At 36.9% G+C, this 23,900-nt stretch overlaps 1 protein-coding gene across 1 annotated transcript in view; it reads right to left on the reverse strand.

Annotated features, from left to right (window-relative positions):
• The window catches only part of SLC9A9 (solute carrier family 9 member A9), a 366,051-nt gene that overhangs the window by 273,170 nt on the left and 68,981 nt on the right, over positions 1–23,900 (reverse strand). The window contains exons 5-6 of the mRNA XM_067465985.1: positions 20,267–20,382; positions 7,439–7,544 (exon numbers count right to left, since the gene is read on the reverse strand). Coding sequence (XP_067322086.1) covers positions 7,439–7,544; positions 20,267–20,382 — 222 coding nt within the window. The remainder of the gene's footprint in view (positions 1–7,438; positions 7,545–20,266; positions 20,383–23,900) is intronic.

The following is a 23,900-nucleotide window of genomic DNA, read 5'->3' on the forward strand; positions in this document are numbered from 1 at the left end:
CCTGTAAGCATTCAACCATTTTTTCAAGTCTATAACAGGTAACCCTCCCCCTTCCTTACATAAGTGTAATAGAAATTATAATTTACAGATGATAAGAGACTGAAGTTTCCAAATGATAGTCTATTCACTACAAAGTACTTTTCCTGACATATTCAAATTGTTGGAGTGCTTTGTTCTGAAGTTGTTCACACTCTTGATTGATGTTACAGAGTGTTCCTGATGGATGTGGCTTAAACATGCAAGCACATTTGTGCACTAGCCCTGTCCCCTCTGTCCTTGCTTTACTTGTGCAAAAGTGATGCTTCTAAATCAGATAACTCCTTATACCCATGAAGATTATATACATAAGCAAGGGCACAGATTGCTGGTGCTCTTAATCCTAAGGAAAACTTTGTGGTCTAGATGGACTTCTGTCCTTCAGAAGTGTCACTTCTGCAAAAAGAAGAAAATGGGCTGGCCTCATCAGCCATTTAAAAAATATGGTTTAGAAAAACATTAATTGGGTTTGTGACTCTCTATCCCTGATATACTGTGTTAAGGTTAAAATCAAAGCTTGGAGGAGGATTCAATATGTATATTTTTGCAGCTGCCAGCCCACTACATAATTTTTTCCTGATCAACTTACACACAGGAGATATTTCCTGTGCTTGACATTTCAGACAGGACACTAACCTTTCAGATAACTCTGCCTGGATAATAGCTAACAAAACAAAATCATAGTCAAGTGTTATCTCTGTTCCCTTGGGATTTTGATTAATGAAGTATTTGGTACACAGAGTATATTTTCAAGCCCGCCAAAGATGGATTAGTTTCTGTTTTAACGTATTTATAGTCCTCTAACTCACATTCTCCTGAATTGCAATTCTAATTGCATTTACCCTAGAATACATATCATTGGATCTACTGCATAAAAGAAATACAGTTTATGTACAGGGGATGAATAAGATTATGATATATAGGATTCAGTTTTTAAAAATGTGTCATTTCTTCAAATTAGAAAGTCTCAGTGATGATAGCCAAAGAGTTCTATCAGCTAGTGGTTTGGCTGGACTTGGGAAATCCCAATTGTAGTTCCCATTTGGAATGGGAACTCCACTGAAACCCATTTGGACCAATTAATTTTTCTCAGCCTCACCTACAATAGGATTGTTGAAAGGATAAAAGTGGGGAGAGAAGAACCATGTGTATCAGCTTGAACTCATTAGATGAAATGCAGGATACAAAATAGGGAAGACGAGGATTATAATGTTTTCACTCATTTACCCACCCAGAACAGTGGAGATTTCAAATCATTTTGTTGACTGCAAGAATGGTACAGATTCATTACTTTCAGCCCTAACACTGAAATGGAAACACTCCTCTAACCAAATAATGTAACTATTTGTTAGAAATTCCCTCATTTATTTGCTGTGTGGGAATGTTAGATTCACTAAGGTGTCATCCTATGTAGCATGAATAGAGTGTAAGACACTGTTTACACAAGGCACATGGCCCTTTCTGTACATCTCCAGAAAGCAGCTTCAGAGCACTAAAACATGTGCCCAGTACCATTAAATGAACAAGAGAAGGCAAAAGAAGCCTGGATATCATATAAATGTTGTCTTGCAGTAGAGTGTTAGCCTCCTTTTATATGGATGTGGGAGCATGATGTTAACTCTTTCCCATGTGGTTTTGCTAAAAGTAGCTTGTCGATATGGTCCAACACAGCTGCTTCCATTTTAGGACTCCCTTTAAGGGCATGGCTATGTGAACTGTTTAAAATTTACCACTCCACTACTGGATGTGAGTGTAAATGCAAATGAATAATGATGCATGTTTAATAGAAAAGGGGAAAAAAAGACCTCCATGTTAACAAACAAGAAAAATAAATATGCTGGGGCAGCAAAATTCTGATATTTTTATATTGCCTTAAGAATGGGTATGTTGAATATAGCACTGAGTTCTTAATAAGAAAATAAAAAAACTTTATAATTATTATTGGATGTCAAATACAGTGTTTTATAAAATAATGATGTGCTGTCACATCCAAGAGCTATAGATAACATGAATATTGCTTTGTTTAATGCAATTCCTTATCTCTTAGGAATTTTTATCCCAAAATTTGACTAATCACTTATTTTACATAAACTGTCACACACTTCTCAGGACTCTGCAGAAATGTCCCTGTGCGGGTTTGCAGAGAGATCAAGCAGTTATATTTGGACAGGATCCAATGAACTGGTGCTGCATATTTAAATGAGTACTTGGATAAAGTGCACAGCTATTTTTTTTAAAAAAACCCATTTGGCCTAAATCCATTAAATACAGTTGTTCATCTCTGCTAAAGTAAAGCCATTGAATCAATCGAACTTACATAAGTATTGACTTATAAAGCTCTCATTGAGCCTATTAGCAATGGTCTATTCCAGTTTAGTTCTCTGTTGGAAAGCCACTTTTGCTACATCAAAAGAAAAAAATGAACCACATCCAAGTCTTTGCTTGTTGGTTTTTTTTTTTTGGTTAATCGCAGGGATGGGAACATGTGGTCCCTGATGTGATGCTGAACTAGAATTTGTCTCCTCCAAGTGATTACGCAAGTTATGTATTCTGGTTACACAGTTCAGCAACACTAAGAAGGCTGCACTTCATCTAATTCAGTTATTGCAAAGCATAATACACTGCACATCATCTGAGAAAGCATCAGTCCTATATTACCATGTTACTTTGGTATTAAGACATTATATCATTGTGTTACATTATCATGTTTCAGGTTCCCACATTTCACTCTATGTCACTGATTGATGTTTGCAGACAGGAGAAATACAGGGTGAGGCAGCATAACTTCCTTTTTTTCAAAACTTAATAAAAACCATCGTATGAATCAGAAATGTTAATTTTTTTATAATGTAGTCACATATCTAAAGTTTTGTTTTATGTAGTTTTAAAGATCAAATTAGGTAGGTGATGTCCCCCATTCTCCATACTCTGAGTAAATCCATTTCTGGTGTTTGTCATGACTCTCGCCAGCATAGCAGGTGTTATGTTGGCAATTTCTTCCTGGATGTTGGTCTTCAAATCTTGTAGGGTCCTTGGACGGTTCACATAAATACGGGATTTCAAAAAACCCCATAGAAAAAAAAATCACAAGAGACCAAATCTGGAGAGCGGGCCACACCGGGTCACACCGTTTACAGAACCCCCCCCCCCCCCCACAGATAGATATCTACATAAAAACTCCAACCATCACCCAAGTCAAAAGAGAAGCACCATTAAAGCCTTGGCAGACCGTGCAAAAAGAATCTGCGAACCCCACCTCCTCCAAGATGAACTGAATCACCTCAACTGGGCTCTACAGGCCACTGGATACTCCACCTCAGACATCAGAAGAACTGCAAGACCAAGAACAAGCCATGAGAATAAAGATGAAGATCCACCCAGAGGAAAAGTGTTCTTGCCATACATCAAGGGAACCACTGACTGCATAGGGAAGCTGATGAGGAAACACAACATACAAACCACTTACAGACCCACCAAGAAAATCCAATAAATGCTACGTTCAGCAAAGGACAAGAGGGATCCTCTCACTTCTTCAGGAGTCTACTGTATACCATGCAGCTGTGGACCAGTCTACATAGGGACCACCAAACGCAGCGCCCAAACACGCATCAAGGAACATGAAGATTGCTCCAGGCACTGCCAGGCCATCAAATGCCAATCAAGGTGGTCAGTTGAAACATTCACACCTAGCTCCAGCAGACAAGAGTTCTTTGTCCCACCCTGGTCTTTCCACAGATATATAAACCCATTTTCCTAGTTCCGACAGACCTCACTACCTCTGAAGATGCTTGCCATAGATGCAGGTGAAACGTCAGGAGAAAATGCCTCTAGAACATGGCCATATAGCCTGAAAAAACCTACAACAACACAGTGATTCCAGCCATGAAAGCCTTCGACAATACAATGCTAACATTTCTTGTTGCTTAGTTCAACAATTAATAAATTGTATCTCTAATGCAGAGTTGTGTAGAGAAGAATTCTATGAAGTAGGTGATCTCATAAATGGAAAGAAGTAACTTTCCCCTAGTCGTCCTTCCCCCGTGGTCTCCAAAAACTGCTCTGGAGAATTTTCCAGAACAACACATGAGGAGCCAGTCATTGCTACAAGAGAGAGAAATCAACAAATATTCATGTGTCAACTCCTTCCTTCAATGCAGAAAGGTTATGAGTTTCATGCATGCTATTACATGGAGTGATGGAATAGTTTTGGGTGATGCTATTTGAGATGAATTGAGCAGATGCTTTATGAATTATCAGGAAGCATTCAGTTGTGTGTGTGTGTATGCTATCAAATCCATATTCTTTGGCATCTTTTTGTTAGAAAAGAATCCTGTCTGTAACCATGGAGAGTCATTGCCAATCAGTGCTGACACTATGGAGCCAGTGAAACTAGTGATATGATTTACGTTTAGGTAGATTTAGGTCCCCTCTAAACTGACATATAATCCAGATTATCCAACCAGATAATCCAGATTATCTGATTTGAACCTGGATTATATGAATTTACACTGCCATATAATCTAGTTCAAAGCAGATAATCTCCATTTTATATGACAGTGTAGAAGGGGCCATAGATGCAAAGACAAGAATCTTCTTTCTCTTCCTAAAATGGGGTGCTGAAACTGATTTCTAATTATCAATTGATGCATTAATAGTCTGTACATGAAATTGTGGCAGACAATGTTGTGATTTTCCAGCTGACATTTTAAAAATTCTCCTTCTAGCTTTGCTATTTACTAGCGAATCAAGTACTACTCACTTGTAGACCCCTGCACTGAGGACTCTAAGAAACTGAGTCCTCAGTGCAAGAGTAGCAGAGTGCTTTTGGGTCTCTTTCCCCATTTGTGTATGTCATTCACCTGGAGTTATAAATGGGAGAGAAACTGTCATTTATACTGGATTATTGCCTTCTGCAGATTTGAATGGGCTCTTTAGAGCTATCCTTCTGTATTTTTCCTCTGGCAAATAATTTTGGAAAACTGAAGCTGACTTTCCCTTTCATTGTAACTGACTTTCCATTGAATATAGTCATCTGTGTGTAGACCCATTTTTTACTCTGATATTGTAAAATTTACTTATAATGTGTCTTTCCTGTCTTCAGGAGATGGGAATAAGAGATGTATTAATTGTATCAGTCAGCTATAGCTCAAGGCTCTACTCAGCTACCCAGTCTATTAAAAACCCAGATATATTTCAACCTTTAGACTGTTCTTCAATACTTTTCACATGCAGGTATGATCTGTAGGAAAATATTTCTTGAATGATTCTCTCTTCTGCCAATGATAAATAATAGCCAATTTGAAATCTGCATCCTCCATTGCTGCTGTGTCACTTTTTTGTAGATGCTTTCTGTGAATGTTGTTTGAAAGAAGTTGATACAGACACCCACTCCTTTCCCTTTCCTTTCCTACAGAGAAAACAGATGTAACTTCTCCAAGATAGCGGCCACCTTTTCTGAAGCAAAAAGACGTTTGTTCTCTTTTGAAACATAGCACATACATCTTCTTTTAGGCACAAGTCACCAACTTCTTCTAGAGCTCTAAATTTTATAGTTAGCCTTCTGGGTTTAGAAAGAGATTTCATTCTTTCACACTGAAAAAGGTGGAACTTTTGTGATTTTTTTTAAAAAAATAGGATAGAAGCATAATTTAAAAGTAAACCAAGACAGGTAAACCTTTTGGGGTGGGATTCATTCTCCCTGGAATAATATGTCAGGGGTGCCTGCTGGAGTTGGGTGATTGAGAACATTTCTGTATGGCTTCAGCAGGATTCTTAAGCAGATCCTGCTCTTCTTCTTTTGTCTTCAAAATGAGGAAGAAGAATCTTAGGAAGACAGCACTATCTTGAAAAATGTGTAAATGTATGTTTATTATCCTTGATTATATTTTTACTTAATGGAAGACTCTGGGTACCTGTGGTTGGTAGTTATCTTTTTGTACTTAATGGCATCACTAGAGTCCCTTGGGGTCAGGTTTTGGCTCTGAAATCTCTGGCCTTAACATCTGGGTTTCCATTCAGACCTTAAACCTAGGTTCTTTTAGAAAGTTTTTTTCTCTTAATTTTCCTCAGAAAACCGAAAAAGCACATAATTATTATAAAGAGGCATTGACCTCTTTCTAGGCAAAGGCATGTGGTCCTATGTGCTTATACACATTAATGGGAAAGATTTCTTGAGCACATTCACCTCAGTTAAATGCTGAGTGTAGGTGTTCTTTTAATATTTCAAATATGTTCACCAAAATGAATAGACAAACTCTCAGTTTAAGATAGAAAAATGTTTCTATTGCAGCTCCCTGGTTTTTCAGCTTTTTGGCATTTTTCAAAATGTATTTGAGATAAAATTATGGCTATAGTGAAGTCTGCAAAGGTTTTATTCAGTATCCATCAAATTAGACTGTTCCATAGCTCTGATCTCAGAAAAAGAAATCAGAAGATGCAGAAAGAGAGAAGGCTTTTGGTTGGAAATTCTTCAGTCCGACATCTATTTTCATATAAGTTTTTAAAGATATGGACAGATAAGTATATTAGAACATTGCTTGGAAAAGCTGCTGCTGTTTTGAGGCCACACTTCCTAGAATTTCCCAACGTGTATAGGCGGTTTTTGTATGCTAGGTCAGGGATACAGAGACTATAGCCCAAAAAGTTTTTGTGAATTTGTTTAAAGCTGGATACTGGATCTTGCATCATAATAATGTCAGCTACATACTTGGAGAGGATTGGAGAGGTACCTAAATACTTTTAAAAGGTACCTTCATGGATTTTTGTAAAAACTACTAAAGTTCATAGTATTTGAGAACCAGTGTGGTACAGTGGCTTGAGTGTTGGACAACTCTGGAGACTAACAGATCCTCACTTGGCCATGTAAATCCACTGAGTGGTCTTGGGCAAGCCACACTCCCGTAGACTCAGAGGAACATAAAGGAAAATCCTTTTGAATAAACTTTCCAAGAAAATACCATGATAGGCTTTCCTTAGGGTATCAATAAGTCAAAACTGCTCAAAGGTACACACAAGTCAGGTTTTATAAACAATGTCATTTTTAAGTCACAAAATTGTAATTTCAATTTGCTTTAAATGAGAGCCCAGAATTATGCCCACCACCCACCTATGATATAAATAAGAAAGGCTACTTTTGTAGGATTTCCTGAGTATCTGAGTGCATGAGTGATTTGGAATTCTGGCAGCATTACTTAATGGATTTAGATCAATTTATAATGAGGTATTTAGGGAAGGAGACAACATTACAGAGTTCTTAATTTGGGTGCTCTATATAGGCATTTAATAAGCACTCTTGTGTAATAATCTCAGTGTGTAACTGTACAGGGTGTGATATATAATTCAGATGTACTGAAAAACCATGAACTTTGTACTCCACAAAAGAGATAAACATTTGTTTACTTACTGCGTGAGAACAATAGCCACAGCATCATTTAGGACACTTTCACCAAAGAGGAGCGTGTAGAGATCTGTATCAACATGAAGTTCATGGAAAATAGCCAGGACAGTCACTAGAAAATAATAATAATAATAATAATAATAATAATAATAATAATAATAATATGCTCAGATATTTTTGAAAGCATTAGTTAGTGCCCTCCAAGAAGGAAATATTTTTAAAAATTTTGATGATTTTATAATGATAACACTATGTAACAACATTTGAAAAAATGTTCCATTTCTGGTTTGAAAGTGTTATTTCCTGTTTAACTGTGCAGTACTTAGTTTGAAAATATTTATTATACTCCAGAAACTTCATTTTTGTGGCAGCCAAAAACTATGTTGAATTGGTTGAGACGCTATCAGATATTCATTGAAAAACTATAGCAAAATGTGCTGCAGGATGTCCCACAAAAACAAAGTTTTGCAGTTTAATAAACCTTTTCCATGTTTTTATGATAGGACCAATTCAGAAATGACATTTACAACCCAGGTAAAATTTGTGTTACATTGTGTAATCATTACGCTTCAGTAATACTGCCTTTTTAAAAAATCCAGTAATAAAATTTTCTCTAGTTTCTGAATAGTATTGCACCAACTTCTGTCTCTGAAGAACATCTGTCCCCACCTCATCTGTGCCTTTCGGGTGGTTGAGTTACAACCCCCATCATCCTTATGCAGCGTACCTGGAAGACATCATTTGTTAGGTTGGGGAGATTGTGTTCAGTAGAAGTTTGCTTTTTTGGACATTTATTCATCCATTCATTTTATTCTGACCTCTTTTTCTCCCAGCCGAGAACATTAGCCACCATTAAAAAGCCTAGTGTTCAGTTGGCTAAAGCATATTTTGGAACAAAAAATAAAGTGGTGACATCTGTTACCAAGACGTTTTGATATAGAAACATTGTTATGTTCTCCTATAGTGATTGGAAAATATACAAGACTATTGCCCAAGCCATTTTGCCAAATTCATCTCAGTTCACTGTTGGAGACATTATGCAGTGTACCTTATAATAGGATTGGCTTCTCTTTTCAAGGAGCCCTGATTCTCACTATCTCTACTCAAGAATACATGGACTTAGGCTTGTAGGATTTTCCTCTCATTCTGACTCCTTATTCCCAAGTGCAATAGAGTATCAAGTGTGGAAATAAAAAATTATAAATGTCAAGTATGGAAAATGATACATTTGAGACAACCGATGACTAGAAATTAGTTGCTTCTTCTAATAACACAGGTACAACTATGCCCCATTATGACTGCCATTGAACACCACTGTTTTGGGGGTATAACTACAACTTCTAAACTTGCTTATATAATTAACAAGGTTTTAACTTCACTAAATCGCTGAGGAAAAATAGGACATCATTCAAGTACTGCCCAGTGCTGTTTGTCATGCTCAGCTGTGCTCTGTTGTAAGGGCTGAGATTATGATGCTGGAGGAAGCAACAACAAGTGTGCAGGGAGTGTGGTTTTTTATCTCAGGGCAGTGGCTTGCAGCATCCCAATTTTCAAAAAAGCTAAATAAAACCAATTAATTTATTTACTTTTGAGAAGTAAAGTAATACCTTTAAAAATCAGGCCTGTACTGATAATAATTAAGATGAGTCATTTTCTGTGCTTCTATGGAAGTTTATGGGAAGGCTAGACAATCTGCAGTCTTCCCATTATTTCTTCCATCCTTTTTATTGCTCACCACAGAAAACCATTTTTAAAAAAGTGGCATTAAGAAGCCAGACTTTGGAACTGCTAGGCCATTAAATGCTAATCAAGGTGGCCAATTGAAACATTCACACCTACCTCAAACAGACAAGAGTTCTTTCTCCTACCCTAGACATTCCATAGATATATAAACACCATTTTCCTAGTTTCCAACAGACCTCACAACCTCTGTGGATGCCTGCCATAGATGCAGGCAAAGTGTCAGGAGAGAATGCTTCTGGAGCATGGCCATACACCTGAAAAACTCACAGCAACCTAGTTTTTTTAAAAAAAAATGGAATAGTTACACAGTGACTTTTAACTGTGAGTGGTGGGAACACCCTGCAATTACTGTCAATACATTTGGAGTATGATGATTTTTAAAAGCATTTTTTCAAGCTCTAAAAACAAATTCATAGTCACTAGATATTGCAACCTTTTTCAATATTTTACTTATTTTTGTCCTATTCAATTTTGAAGGGATTTTTATATTATCTTTTCCAGTATCTTCCCAGATTGTATATTCTACGTATCTAGCAGAATGTAAAGGGAAGCAGGAATCATTGATAATTTGCTGGATTGCTATCAGCAGACTGTGCCATCCAAAACAATTTGAGGGCCAAACTATCCAGGGCAGTACATACTTTGTAATGCAAGGGGATTTTTTAAAATAAAAAGGAAGTAAACACCAGCTGGAATGATTAATGATTACTGGGATTACATGTGGGACAGAAGACAAATTTTAGCCTCTCATTTCCCTGATGTAGCCCTTAGGAAAATTATACAATCTCTAGTATGGATTTTAGTTATGTTGCACAGGAATTTCATTGAGGAAAACTGTTTGTTCTAGCTTAGCTTTCACAAATTGTACCTTATGTGTTTATCTAAACAGAATTTTTTAATCTCCTTCTGCTATTACATATGAAAAGCCTGCTGCTGCTATACATATTTTTGAAGATTTTCAAAGAAGGATTTCCATATCAGCATTCTTTCACATAAAGGGTGAATTCTAATGATCTGCAAGATTGGAAAATTACATAGCACTTCACTGATTTCACTTCATTGCTGCTCACTCTGGTACATAATTGTGCAACCAACTATGTCTCTACAGCAAAGGAATCCCAGGGTGTAAGATTGCCTCCAGGTTGTCAGGTTAACTTCTGACATTTCATGAGAAGCTGCCTTTTTTGTACTGGAACTATTGGTGTTTATATACAAAAATCATCATTTTGCATAAGTAATTCCTTCTTGAGCAGGAGGAAATTTATGTCTGTCTTATTTCCCAAGTATTTTTTGAATATTCTTTCCTTCCCTAGGATTTTGCAATATTTCTAGGTGAGTGTGTTAGATATCGTTTATGTCTCTGATCAATCATTTCTCCTCTAATTTAATACTATGGTGTAATATTTCAGAAAGGTTTTCTAAAGTCAAATGCCCCAATCTGGATCTGTATGAAAGGAGAATGCTTGGAGTCTTTCTTGATGGCGATCTCTTAAGCAACTCTCCTCCTGCTTAATTATATTCTGGACTGATTTCTATTATATTTTATTGTATAAAATACATTAAAACATTATTTGGGGTGAACTCCAATTGATCCCTTTGAAATTCTTTGATAATTAAGTGAATGGTTTTCCTTAAAACTACCCTCCATCTTTTTTTCTGTGGCTTCTCCCTCACCCCCTTCAACTTTTTGCTAACTGGAAAGTTCCCAGACATGCTAGGCTACCATGATTCCCAGGCAACAATTCTATTGCATAGTCAATGTGGAGGGAAATGCCAACACCACACAATTATAAAGTTATTTTCAACTTTAATTACCATCACAACAACCTAAGAAATGCTGGGGTTGGTAGTTTTTGATGGAATCACAAAATTATTTGACAGAGAGCTCCAGTGCCTCACCAGACTACAAGCCCCTTGAATTATACTATTGGTTGTTGATTCTGATGCTTGTTTTTATTATTGTTATAATGTTGTTTAACCTCACTTCCGAGGATGCTTGCCATAGATGCAGGCGAAACGTCACGAGAAATGCCTCTAGAACATGGCCATATAGCCCGAAAAAACCCACAAGAACTGAATGTTGTTTAATGTTGTTTTTATACTGATGTTATGTATTTTGTATATGTTATGTTTTAACTTTGTTGATTGGGTTAGCTCCATGTAAGCTGCCCAGAGTCCCTTTGGGGAGATGGAGGTGGGGTATAAAAATAAAGTTATTATTATTATTATTATTATTATTATTATTATTATTCCATAGGTTGTTGACATGGCAGTTAAAGTAAAATAAAGCACTGTCATTGTATAAATTACCTTACATTTTTAACACCCTTAATTGTTTATTATTCATGTTAGCTTATTAAACAATAATTTATTTTTATTTCATGTCAGGAGCAATTTGAGAAACTGCAAGTCACTTCTGGTGTGAGAGAATTGGCCGTCTGCAAGGACGTTGCCCAGGGGACACCCAGATGTTTTGATGTTTTATCATCCTTGTGGGAGGCTTCTCTCATGTCCCCAATCGATAATGTGCCTGATGTGTTATATTTGTATACTCATATTTTAATTTCTATTATTTGTGGGTTGTTTTATAAGTTTATATTGATGTTGTCTATTTATTGTCCTTTATCTGATTTGTTGATTATTTGTTTCTTTTGGCACTGAATGCTTGCCATTTTTCATTGTAAACCACTCCAAGTCCCCTTAGTGAGATAGGATGGGTTATAAATAAAGTTGTTGTTGTTGTTGTTGTTGTTGTTGTTGTTGTTGTTATGATTATGATTATTATGTGAAGCTCCCACTAGAGGAAGGCAAATTGTTCAGTGATAAATAGAAACATTTTAAAATGGCAAGTAAAAAAAAGTGCTCCCTGAGGCCAACAGTGGCAATGTCCATACCGTTCTCTTTGAATCCCATTGCCTTTCCGAACATTGTTTTAATCAATCAATGAATGACACATTACCAAATTAAACAATTTCAATTATTAGCATTTCTGCTTGTGAATTAACTTTGCAATGTTTATTGTTTCACATCATAATATTAATTTTCAGACTTTCCATGGAAAGATCTGCTTTTTTGTCCTGCCCCAAAATGCCCCTTACAAAAACCTGCTGAATTTATTTTGCATGCTTTGTTACTTAAGACATTCATAATGATTTTATTTGTAGCAAGATTGACAAGTTCATTGTACTCATGTTAATAAATTTAAAAAGTCATGGACAATTCAATTTTTCCAAAATCAAACTTTAGAGGCATGTAGGAGAAATAGGCTGTCCATATCTTTAAAAAAAAAACAACAACTGTCAGATCAAATTCTGAATGAATTTGTATGGCCATCCACAATACTTCTACATATTTTAAATCTAGACAGTGGCAGTTAGCTCAAGTAAAAGATGGAAGTATGCCTACTGCAATTTGCAGATAATGAATAAATTAGTATGCCACTGTTACATGAACTGGCACAATCTGGCAGATCTCAACTTTTGGCAGAATTCAACTTTGCATTCTAACTCTGTTGCTCTCCCTCTCCTTGGTTTTCTGGAGTCTGTTCTACTGTGATAAAAATGTTGTCCTGAATGTTGAACTGTGACAACAACTGATCTGTCTCAGCAATTAAAATTGTCCTTTAAAAATGCATACCAACAGACATACCTCAAAAAGTGAATACTTTATCAGAGCTTCTTAAAGTTTCAAGGTGGTATGTTCTTACAATAGGGCAGTTTTCATGTGAGAAATTCACACACTTAGGAAAGCATCAGACATAGGAACATGCTGGACCAGACCAGTGACCACTCTGGTATAATATTCTATTCATGCAGTAACAAAACATCTTCTTCGGGAAAGTCTACAGGCAGGAGATGGATGCCCATCAGAAGGATGTGGGCACCCTCCATTTTGTGCTCCCAGACTCTGATATAAAGCAGCATATTGCCTCTGACACTTTAGATGTTATGATTCTGTCATGACTAGCAACCACACTTATTTATATTTGTCTTGAATCTCCCATCATTTAACCTTAGTGAATAGGCCTGAGTTCAAGAGTTATGAAATAGTAGGAATAGTAGGAACCCTATTTCCACCATGTTAAGTAAGGTAGATTTATACTCTCCCAAAATGCCCCTTGGGAAGACTGGATGGGCTTTAGTCTTAGGATAGTCCTCTAGTTTTGATTTGTCACCTGTGAAATAACAAACTTCATTTGGAAAGAACAGGTAAAACTGTAGGCCTGGGGATAAAAAATGTATCAGTTTGGTTTCATTAAACACACACACACATACACACACAAGTTCAACCCTCTCAATGATAAAGTTTGGTAAATTTCTTTAAAATACCTGGAGTGAAACTCTTCCTTGTACTAGTTTTTTTTCCCTTGTACTATCCAATGTTGTGGATAGTATTGTATCTGATTTCCATATAGTTGTTAAAGGTGGAGGGGAAAGAAGTGACAAAATTAGTTTACCATTAACATGTCTGAGGATTTAACTGTCTCCTTTGAAGAGTGCTCTAGACCCAACATATCTGTCAATTTTAGTTACCCCCACACTCTATTTCTTTAAATGTCAAAGTTTTTACTGCCCTGAACATGGACATGGTTATGAATTTTGAAATTTTGTATAAGAAATGAAGTGAAATTAACTTCTTGACTATTCCTCCATAACAGGGGTGGGAATGAGAATCATTTCGGACTTCCAGATGTTACTGGATAGCAAATGCTACCACTGGTAGCCAACATAGATGATAGTGAAGCATACTATAAGTTGTAGTCCAACAGCTTTTCTTGGCCTGCTACATAATAATTGTATTGTGTGTGTGTGTGTGTGTGTGAGTGTGTGGGCACATACAAACATACATATCCAGAATCTGTATATGAAGTTCAGATCTATACCCAAAAACCGGAACCATAGTGTAGAAGCCTGGAATACCATCATTGCATTCCCTACCTCTCAGCAGTCTCTTCAATATTAAAGTGACTGCCTAACAATAGAAAATTTTAAATTATTATGCTTGGTGATGTGCTGTTTCATATCCTGTACAGACACATATTAACAGATACTGAGTCTGGCATAATCAGTTCCTACCCACAACTAATAAAATGTCTCATTTTAAAAAATGACAGTCTCGAAAAAACCACCCATATGTATAGTTTGATATGCTGATCAATCTTACTGCAAAAACTAGCAGTAATTCATGTTTATTTGTCTTCCTGGCAGTGTCTGTTGAAAAGGGAATCCAAAAAATGTAGTCTAAAAAGAATGAGCACAACATATATGTGTATATGTGGTGTATAAAGAGAAGATGAGATCAAAATAAGTCTGATCTGGCCACAGTGGTCCACGCTCGTTACATCCCGTATAGACTACTGCAACACACTCTACGTGGGGTTGCCCTTGAAGATTGTTCGGAAACTTCAACTGGTCCAGCAAGCAGCAGCCAGATTGCTTACCGGAGCGACATACAGGGAACACACCACCCCCTGCTGTGTCAGCTCCACTGGCTGCCGATTCAGTTCCGAGCACAATTCAAGGTGCTGGTTTTGACCTACAAAACCCTTTACGGTTCTGGTCCAGTGTATCTGTCCAAACGTATCTCCCTCTACATCCCATCCCGGAATTTGAGATCATCCGGGGAGGCCCTGCTCTTGACCCCACCGCTATCAAAGTGAGGCTGGTGGGGACGAGGAGCAGAGCCTTCTCGGTGGTGGCCCCCCACCTGTGGAACTCACTCCTGGGGGAAATCAGAGCATCAACATCCCTCCTTGCCTTCAGGAGGAAGGTAAAGACGTGGCTATGGGACCAGGCCTTTGGGCATCCTGACAATTAGATATGGAAACCAAATGGATAGGACCGACAAGGTATGGAAATTGGAATTTAAACTATGAGACTGTGAAATGCTGGCCAGCAATGAGGTTTGTACTGTTTTTATTGTTTTTACCTGTTTTTACTGGTTTTATGGTTGTTCTGCCGATAATAATTCTGTTTCTGTTAATTGCTGTTTATTGCTAAAATTGCTGTCGTTAACTGATGTTGTTCCTTGCTGTATGTAATGCGGGCATTGAATTGTGCCTTGCTTGTGTAAGCCGCCCTGAGTCCCCCCCGGGGTGAGAAGGGCAGGGTAGAAGCAACTGAAATAAATAATAAATAAATAAATAAAATAGAGATCAATTATAATATTCTTCTCCCAGCCTTATTATTTAATGTCCTTTCTCTTTGCCAAGGCAGTTATGCTACAACAGGCGACATGCTGTTTAAACTGTCATGCAGTTAAATGGATGCTTTCCTTCAGTCCCTTATACAGTGGGGTGGTGTTCTATTGGTTCTCTGTGCTATTCTGAATTAGAGACAGTTGTGAGTTTTGTTTCCACTGATTTTTGGCAGGAATTTACAAAGCACATGCATTTCTTTATCTTTGGAATAGAAAAAAAAAACTTGGGATCTTAAAACATGGAATAAATGGGGAAATAGAAACTCCTGAATTCATCCATTCAGGTTTGGGCCGGTCGAGTGTTTTACTCTTAAAGGTTTGTGTTTGAATGCATGTTACTGAAGAATCAAGGTTATCCTGACCCACCAATAAGCTCTTCAACATATCTGCACTACATTTTGTGTCCAGTCCAGAGCAGGAATGCTCAGGGACAGGCTCCAGAGGCTTTGGAGGTGTCTATACACTCTATTCAGATATGGTTGTGCTGTTTATACTCTGCCCAAGTTCAGTGAAATGCCAGAGCAGTCTCCAGTGTTCCTTAGCATGGGGCTAAATTAGTTCAGCCCAGTTAACCCCATGTTAATGTCCTTGGACATCAAGTAGACATCCAGGAGTGAAAGTGTTGAAGAAAGAGGAATGTATGAAGTTATTTATTTATTTATTTATTTGCTTTTATCCTGTTTTTCTCCTATGGATGGGACTCAAAGTGGCAAAAGTTCCCATTCCACCCCAGAAGAAACTGAAATTAGAAGCCATTCTCTTTCACCCTTTGCTTCTTATAGAATTTCTCAGACAGTTGTCTCCTTTTCTGGAATGAGGGGGAAGAGGAAGAAGAAACCTGAAGTCTGCATTCAATATGAAGGGATTGAGTAGTAGTTTAAACAAATCAAATCAAATCCCCACTACTAAAGCAAGTGACATATCCCTTTTGAGGTTCTGATTATAATAAAGTTAAAAATATTGTGTCATGGGCAACAGGCCTGGTTTCAATGACAAGTGGGAAAGAAACAATACAGGATACTTCCCAACCAAGCCAAACATGTTGAAAAACCCTCCTGCTAAAAATAATAGTTCCAGTTGTAATTATAGATTCCTGGCACTGCTAATCAACCATCCTACTCAAGGCTTAGCTCCAGAAAGAAAACATCAATAAAGCATTTTAATTACCTATCTCTATCCCCCACAACATACTCGATAGACTTATAAAATATTTTCCAGCTGTTTTGTGTGACTTGGAAAAGGGAATGAAACAAGGGACAACCCACACCAGCTATACAGCAGTAACCATAGAAACTGTAAATAGAAAAGAGCATTTTGATTATCAGCCTAAATGAAGGCAAGAGGGTTCACAAAGCTTTGAAAGAGTTCTGCTTCAGCAAACCTTTTCTGAGGCAAATGTTCCCTATGCTCTAAATGTCACAGTGGGAAGGGGGAAAAGGTACAAGTATGCAAAGTATTTTCTGATTAGAATGTCAGTGCCATAAGAATGCCACTATTAAATACTGAAGTGGAATAGCCTTTCCAGGACTGTACGGAAATGCAGGTGGGAGAACTGAGTGTACACGTGCCCTGTAATTTTTCACAGAGCAAAATTAGCATGTAAAGGAATTGGAGAGGCGGGAAGCCCTTTCTCTGATGCAAAGCTCTGACAAGTAGTGTTTGACCTTTTGGAAAGTTATGATGTCTACCACCCACCTTTTAAATTGGTCCAAAAAGATGCTATGGAATTATTTGGAACTCAGTTTAGTGTTAAGTCCAAAAAATACAGTTTAAAATGCTATGGGATTTTTTTGGAACATGGTTTAGTTAAGGGAACTGAGAAAGTTGTCATTTTGGTGTTTTTCTTCTTCCTATTCCACTGTGGGGTGAGAACAATCTTGGCAACTTTCTTGCACACTGAAGTCTGTGTGCTGTGGGTGACAGTTCGGGTTCACAGATTTTGTTGTGGGAAAGAAATACAAAAGTTCGTATTTTGCATTTCTCAGTAGAATCAGAGAAACCCTTTCTGCCTTGTATGCCTGTTTTCCTTGATTACCTGTCAGAAAAAAACAAGCTCCAAGAGTATCTTATAATCAGGTTTGGATGCTTTGATTAAATAGCAATGTCCACTTGGCCATAACTAGAATGGTTCCAAAGTTTGCATATCTTCCTGGATTTAGGATTTCCAAATTTCCAGAGTAGAATCAATTAGGAATCCCTTATTGTTTCATTACTTTTGCGTAAGGCATTAGGCATATGCAGTTTCACATATTTCAGTTTCTTTTTATGTTTCTCCCCTCTTCATCATTTTAAATTCACATATGCTAATTGATTACATTGCAAAAAGAAAAGCAAAGTTCATTGAATTAAAGATGTTTCTGCTGTGGATTTTTATGTGTTTTCTGGGCTGTAGGGCCATGTTCCAGAAGCATTCTCTCCTGATGTTTCATCTGCATCTATGGCAGGTATCCTCAGAAGTTGTGAGGTCATCTCAGTGATTCTGGCCATGAAAGCCGGAACAATCCAGTGATTCAAGCCATGAAAGCCTTTGACAATACATTGTTTGTGCTGTGTTTTCAAAATCTGCAAGATACTATTACTACATCTGTTGCACAGCACAAAGAAAGAAAAATCTTGAAATTATTGTCTCTATTATCAAAAGACAAAAATGAATGTGCACATCAGTATGTGTATACAGAGTGGGGAGAGAATTTCATTTTATTTAAATTACATTCCATCTTTCTCCCAATATGGGAGCTGATGTCGCTCATAGCACATGGAAGTCACTGAAAGCGGCAATGTTTCCTAGCTCAGCAATTAGTTTTAGATATTTTCCTAGTTAACTACATTCATAGAAGGAGAATGCATGACAGAATGAACCCAGTAAACCATTAATAGAGTCTGTTCAAATCTGGTGAAGCTCAGCTGAGTTGGTATGGATGGTAGCACACAGAGAATATGAACTGGCATTGATTATCTGGTAAATCTGAGTGGTACGGGTGTCTTATATGTTTTTAACCTGGGAGACAGGGGAATACTAAACTAATTGTGTGGAAATTTCATGGTCCACTTTCTTTTATTGTGGCTGGGGAGAAAGTAGGAATAATTTCAGCATTTGTGACAATTGCAACCATGACAGTGACTTGATCATGGCTTTCTTTTTTGTTTTACCTCCTAGTTGGCTAGTCCAGCCTGTGATCATACCAAAAGGTTGAAGGGACTCTAGCTTCTGTTGAATTATAGAACTGGAAAACACTTGAAGGACTATATAATTGTATGTTCAATCAAAATATTTCTTAGCATAAGTTTATGGTTAGTTGATGACAACAAAAGCAGTTTGAGAAATACTTTCAGAAATATAGTGTGATTCTAGGGAACATATTTCCAGTCTTTCCATAGAAACAGGAAACTTTGAATAATACTAAAACCTACTTAAATAAATTACTCCCACTAGAACAGTGGTTTTCAATCTGTGGTTCTTCAGATGTTTTGGCCTACAACACCCAGAAATCCTAGCCAGTTTACCAGCTGTTAGGATCTCTGGGAGTTGAAGGCCAAAACACCTGGGGACCCACAGATTGAGAACCACTGCACTAGAAGTTGACATAGAGTTGCTCCGAAGGACCAGGAAAGTTCTGTAGAATTATGCTAACTAGTTAATCAACTAATACATACTTATGTAAATATATCAGAATAGGCTTTTTTCCATATAAATATATAGTTGGCCCTTCTCTGTTCTAGATAGACAGATATTTTTTTAATTCAAAAAAGCAAAACTTTATTTTGCTATTCTATATGTTGCTACATAACAGTGTATTCTGGGGCTTGAGCATCCTCAGAATTTTGGTATTCACATGATTGTGGGCATCCAATGTATACAGAAACATAGAGGAAGGGAAAAAACTGTCATGACCTCTCTCAATCATATCTTCTCACATTAGCAAGTGAGATGAGATAGAATCCTATACTGCAATTTGGGATGTTTGAGGAATATGACCCGGGCAAACTGTTATTTGCAATGACCTTATCTGTATCTCACAAAACATCATGAGGCTTAGAACACCTCTGTGTAATAAATTTTGGCGTTCTCCATAAAGTTATTTGCAATATAACCATAACAAAATACTATTTAGGACTGATTGTAAGAGAAAATGCCCATTCAGATTTTATATACATGTGGAAACAGATATTTTAAGACATATTTTAACATTGTAGATGATGAATAAAACAAACTGAATCGTAATTATTGGTAAAAATCTTCATGGGGAAAGAACCAGAAATATATAGATTTTCCCCAAGTCCAAATGCATCTGTGTCCATGCCCTGAAAGAAAATGTTAAATGCCAATGATTTCATAGAAATTTAGCGGCAACATCCACAACTCTGTCTTCCCAATGTACCAGCAGCAATCCATTTACATGATTCTACTGTAATACCGAGAATAGACAATGCTGTGCAATGATGCAGTAACAGTGAAGAAAAACTTGTGATATCTTGTTCAGATCCCTGCCAAGGTTGGTCTTGAGTAGAGCTTTGGGCAAAATGTGAAATGAATTAGAAAGATTATGTTCCATTAGCACATCCATAAGAGCTTTAGGGGGAAAGTTAGAAGATTAGAAAGAGGTCTTGTGATATGTCCAGTCTTCTGCACATTGGGAGAAGTGACAAACATTTCAATGTGGATTGCAGTCTGCTGTAATGGTTAGTACTGGATCTTTCACAGGGAAACCCTAGTTCAATTCTCTTATCAGCCATGAGGTGAAACATTGTCTCCTGGTGGGCCATATGGTCTATATTCTGATCAGGACAAGTACTGGAACGAGGTCAGAAAAATCACTTGCACCATGTTCAGGAAATTATGGAATCAAGCAAACATCGACACAGTAGTAATAGGAGTAATAATAAGACAATTACCTGGATCTGTAGCAGACATCAAGGAACCAAAGAATAAACAATCAGTGAAATGAAAGTCACCACTCTTTAGCTGATTGAGATGCACCATGGCTTTTACAAAACCATACATTACCAACCTGCGTAAGTGAGAGAAGGGGAAAAACCTTTAGACCCATTATGGAAATCACAATTCTCTTATTCCCAGACTGGTTTTCTCTTTAAACTGCTAGGCATTTGCCTCCAAATTCATTTCGATACTTGTTACAGCAGTACAGAACATAAATTGTTTATGTCGTGTAAACCTAGTTCTGCTTTAGCCTTGAAATATTATATCAAAAATTTGTAGACGGGAAGGGGAGAAGACAGAAAAATCAAACCAAACCTCCTTTTGGGGGGGGGGGGGGAAGATGATCAATTTATTCACTTCGTGACAGATGACAATATATTTAGCCACTTATTTCACGGAAATAATGTGAAGCAAGCCGAAGAAGAGATTATCAAGAGCCGTCTGTCAGATAATATAGAGTCTTCACAGAAGTGGTATGACATGAGCGGTTGTGTTGACAAGTTCTAACAGATCTCAAAGGATTGCTTTTGCTGCTATCATAGAATTATTGTTTGTTTATTTATTAAATATTACAAGGATATGCATTTTTTAAAAAAATTGGGCATCTTGCTCTAAACAATATAGGTATCAGTCAATGTAGCAACAATCAATCAACAGGTCAGATTAGAAAAGAGTGTGTAATTCTTGCTAACAAGATAACTCCATTTAATTGTATTTTTCCCTGTTGTAGAACAATCTTGAGTTTTGGTAATTTGAATGACATGGAAGTCATTAGCCTTATTCATTTTTTGAACATCTTTAGAAAGTATATTAGTTGGTGGCTCTGATATCGGTGGAGTGGTGAATATCCTGTTGATTTCAGTGTGGACATTAAAGATGCTTTCCAAAGTCCTTCAAGATAAGATTAAAACCTTGAGTGTATTTGCCATGTTAATGGCATCAAAGCACTGCTGACACTGTTTAGAACATGACAAATGTTCATGAAAGCCTTCGACAATACAATGTTCAGTATGTTTGTAATGCAAGGAGGTCAGATGCAACTGATCCAACACAAAAAGTTGTAACCTCCCTGTCATAGAATATAAATATTTGTCACTGTAGACAATAAGAGGTCTGTATATTTCTGTCAAGAAACTGCATTCTTTCCACCATGACATTTCCTCAGTGATACATGCCTCAGTAATCAAATATGTCAAAGAAGGCCACAATTAAATTTAAGACATTAAATTTAACAAAATATTATGTATTAAAAAAAACTCTCATCATTTGAGGGACCACTTCTACAAAAACATATTAAATATGTTGGCTGGCTACACCCTAAGGTAGATTTAAGTACATCTTCAGTGAGCACACAGATTCATCAGGAAAACTGTGACTGGTGCCAGCATTCTTTTATGTTATTTCATAAAACATATTTAATCCCACAGATATCTCAGACAGTGCCGGGACAAGAACAAGATGAGCTGAAAGTGATCATTTTACTATTTGTCCATCTACAGTAAGGACTTGAGACCCAAAACTAAGCAAACTGCTTGTAAACTTGAATTCAATTCAGGGATATAATAGAAAAAAAAAATGACGGTTAAATACCAGTATTATAACTGATTTCCTGTTGTATACTTAAAACCTCAATCACAGTTAATGTATATCTCAGTAAGTTTAGGGGATCTACCTGAGATTAAACTCCATATGAGTCAGTTTCAGTCAGCTTCACAAGATGAACCAATCTCTTTTTTAAAAAGAAAATTCTGACATCTGATTTCCACTTAAGTATTCCATATATTTGATACAATCTTAATGCCAGTAATATGATCATAATAGATTTAACAGCTGGTTTAATTATGCAGAACATAATTGCTATGGGCATAACATAGTTGCTATGAGTCATACTTTCCCATTTTATTTTTCTTCTTGTTTATCAGTATGCATGTTCCATGCCCCTAGCAGCCCAAGAGAAAAGGTAGCATGGAAATTGATCTTCAAGAGAGGTAGTGCAACACAAACATGTATCTTTATTTCTCTTGTGGAGGCTGGTAACATGATGAGAAGGGACACAATTATGCATCGGCTGCTTTTTTCATACCTTTAATTGGCCATATAGGTCAAGAAGCACTAGAACTTTTATCTATTGACTCCATGACCTAGAAGAAGGGTTTTTTTTAAAGATACTGTACAGAGAAATGGAGAAGGGGTGAGCTTTGGAAAAGATTATAAGCTTGTAAACTTGTAAGCGATTGGAAAAGATGGCCCGAACATAAGAAAACGGCTTACAACATTAGGCAAAGGCAACAATGCAGATTACTATGCCAGTTACTGGGGGGCGGGGGGGGGGGACTCTTGGATGTCTTTATAGTCACTGAGGATTCCTTGGAATTTGACCTCAAGGCTCTGAACCCTGGAATGGGGACAAGAACTTCTCTATCCAAAGCTCTGGGCCTTCAGGGACAATGAATAACTAATACCTTCCTGTTAGATACACTACTACAGAACATATACTGAGACAACAGCACTAATGCAGAAGGGTGTGTTATTCAAGGTCCATGCTCCTTCCCACTCAGCATGAAAGCTGGTTTAATAACAGCACATATTTAGCTATTTACCTATATGCTAATAAAAAAGAAATTGTGTTTAACTGAACATACAAATAGTACCCCACCAGGCTTGAAAGCAATTGATTAAAAATAATGTGTTACCTATTATTCATTGAACCATTAAAACAACAGTTGCAAACATTATTTTAATCATTATAGTATCAACAATGTTAACAGCTGGAGAAATGATTAATGGCTTATTTTACTTTAATTTTTTACTGCAGCAGATAGGTTTTTAATTATTTAAATAACTTTAAGTGAGTTTAATAAATTTAAAAGCAGTACACTACCAATAACAAACCACCATTTACAATTCAGCTTTCGAAATCTAAGTATCAAAAAGTCACATCAAAACATATGCATAAAAATTCTCAGTGAAAGCAAAGAGAACTTGAAGAAAGAGGCACTTTATTTCTCTGTGTTTGAAAGCAGGTGGAAATTCATGTGAAGCATGTGTTGTTGTGCAACACCAACTGAAGTTAATCACTGAATCTTCACAGCTGAAGGCAGTAATTGGACATAAAGGAAGTTGCTGTCCATTTAAAATCAAAGAAGGGAAAAGTATTAAGAAGAAATCTGTGTCTAAATGAAGATCTGCTCTATGTACAACAAACAACGTTCCATGTTCTTCATCTAGACACCTAAATCTATTTATTGATTGTATGTCAAGGAGAACTATTGTCTACTGTTAAATAGTGTCTTCTTAATGTAATCTTCCTGAACACAATAATGCATGCAGATGGTATCAAAATAAAGTTTTGAACACACAGTTCTGAGCCACGTAATGCTACAGTGATGCCTGAATCTTTAATGTACATTTCACTTACTCAATCTGTTTTCTAATCTGTTATTGGAATCTTACCTCCTCCTAATATGCCCTAAGGGATCCTCTCTGCCTAGACATGATTATATTGTAGCCGAAGGCTTCTTGATAGCTGCTACTGGAAAAGCATACAATCAAATAAAAGGAAGAGTCCTTCTCTTTGCCTGCTTTTTT

Source organism: Anolis sagrei, chromosome 3 (genome assembly GCF_037176765.1).
Source record: "Anolis sagrei isolate rAnoSag1 chromosome 3, rAnoSag1.mat, whole genome shotgun sequence".
Lineage (NCBI taxonomy): Eukaryota > Metazoa > Chordata > Lepidosauria > Squamata > Dactyloidae > Anolis > Anolis sagrei.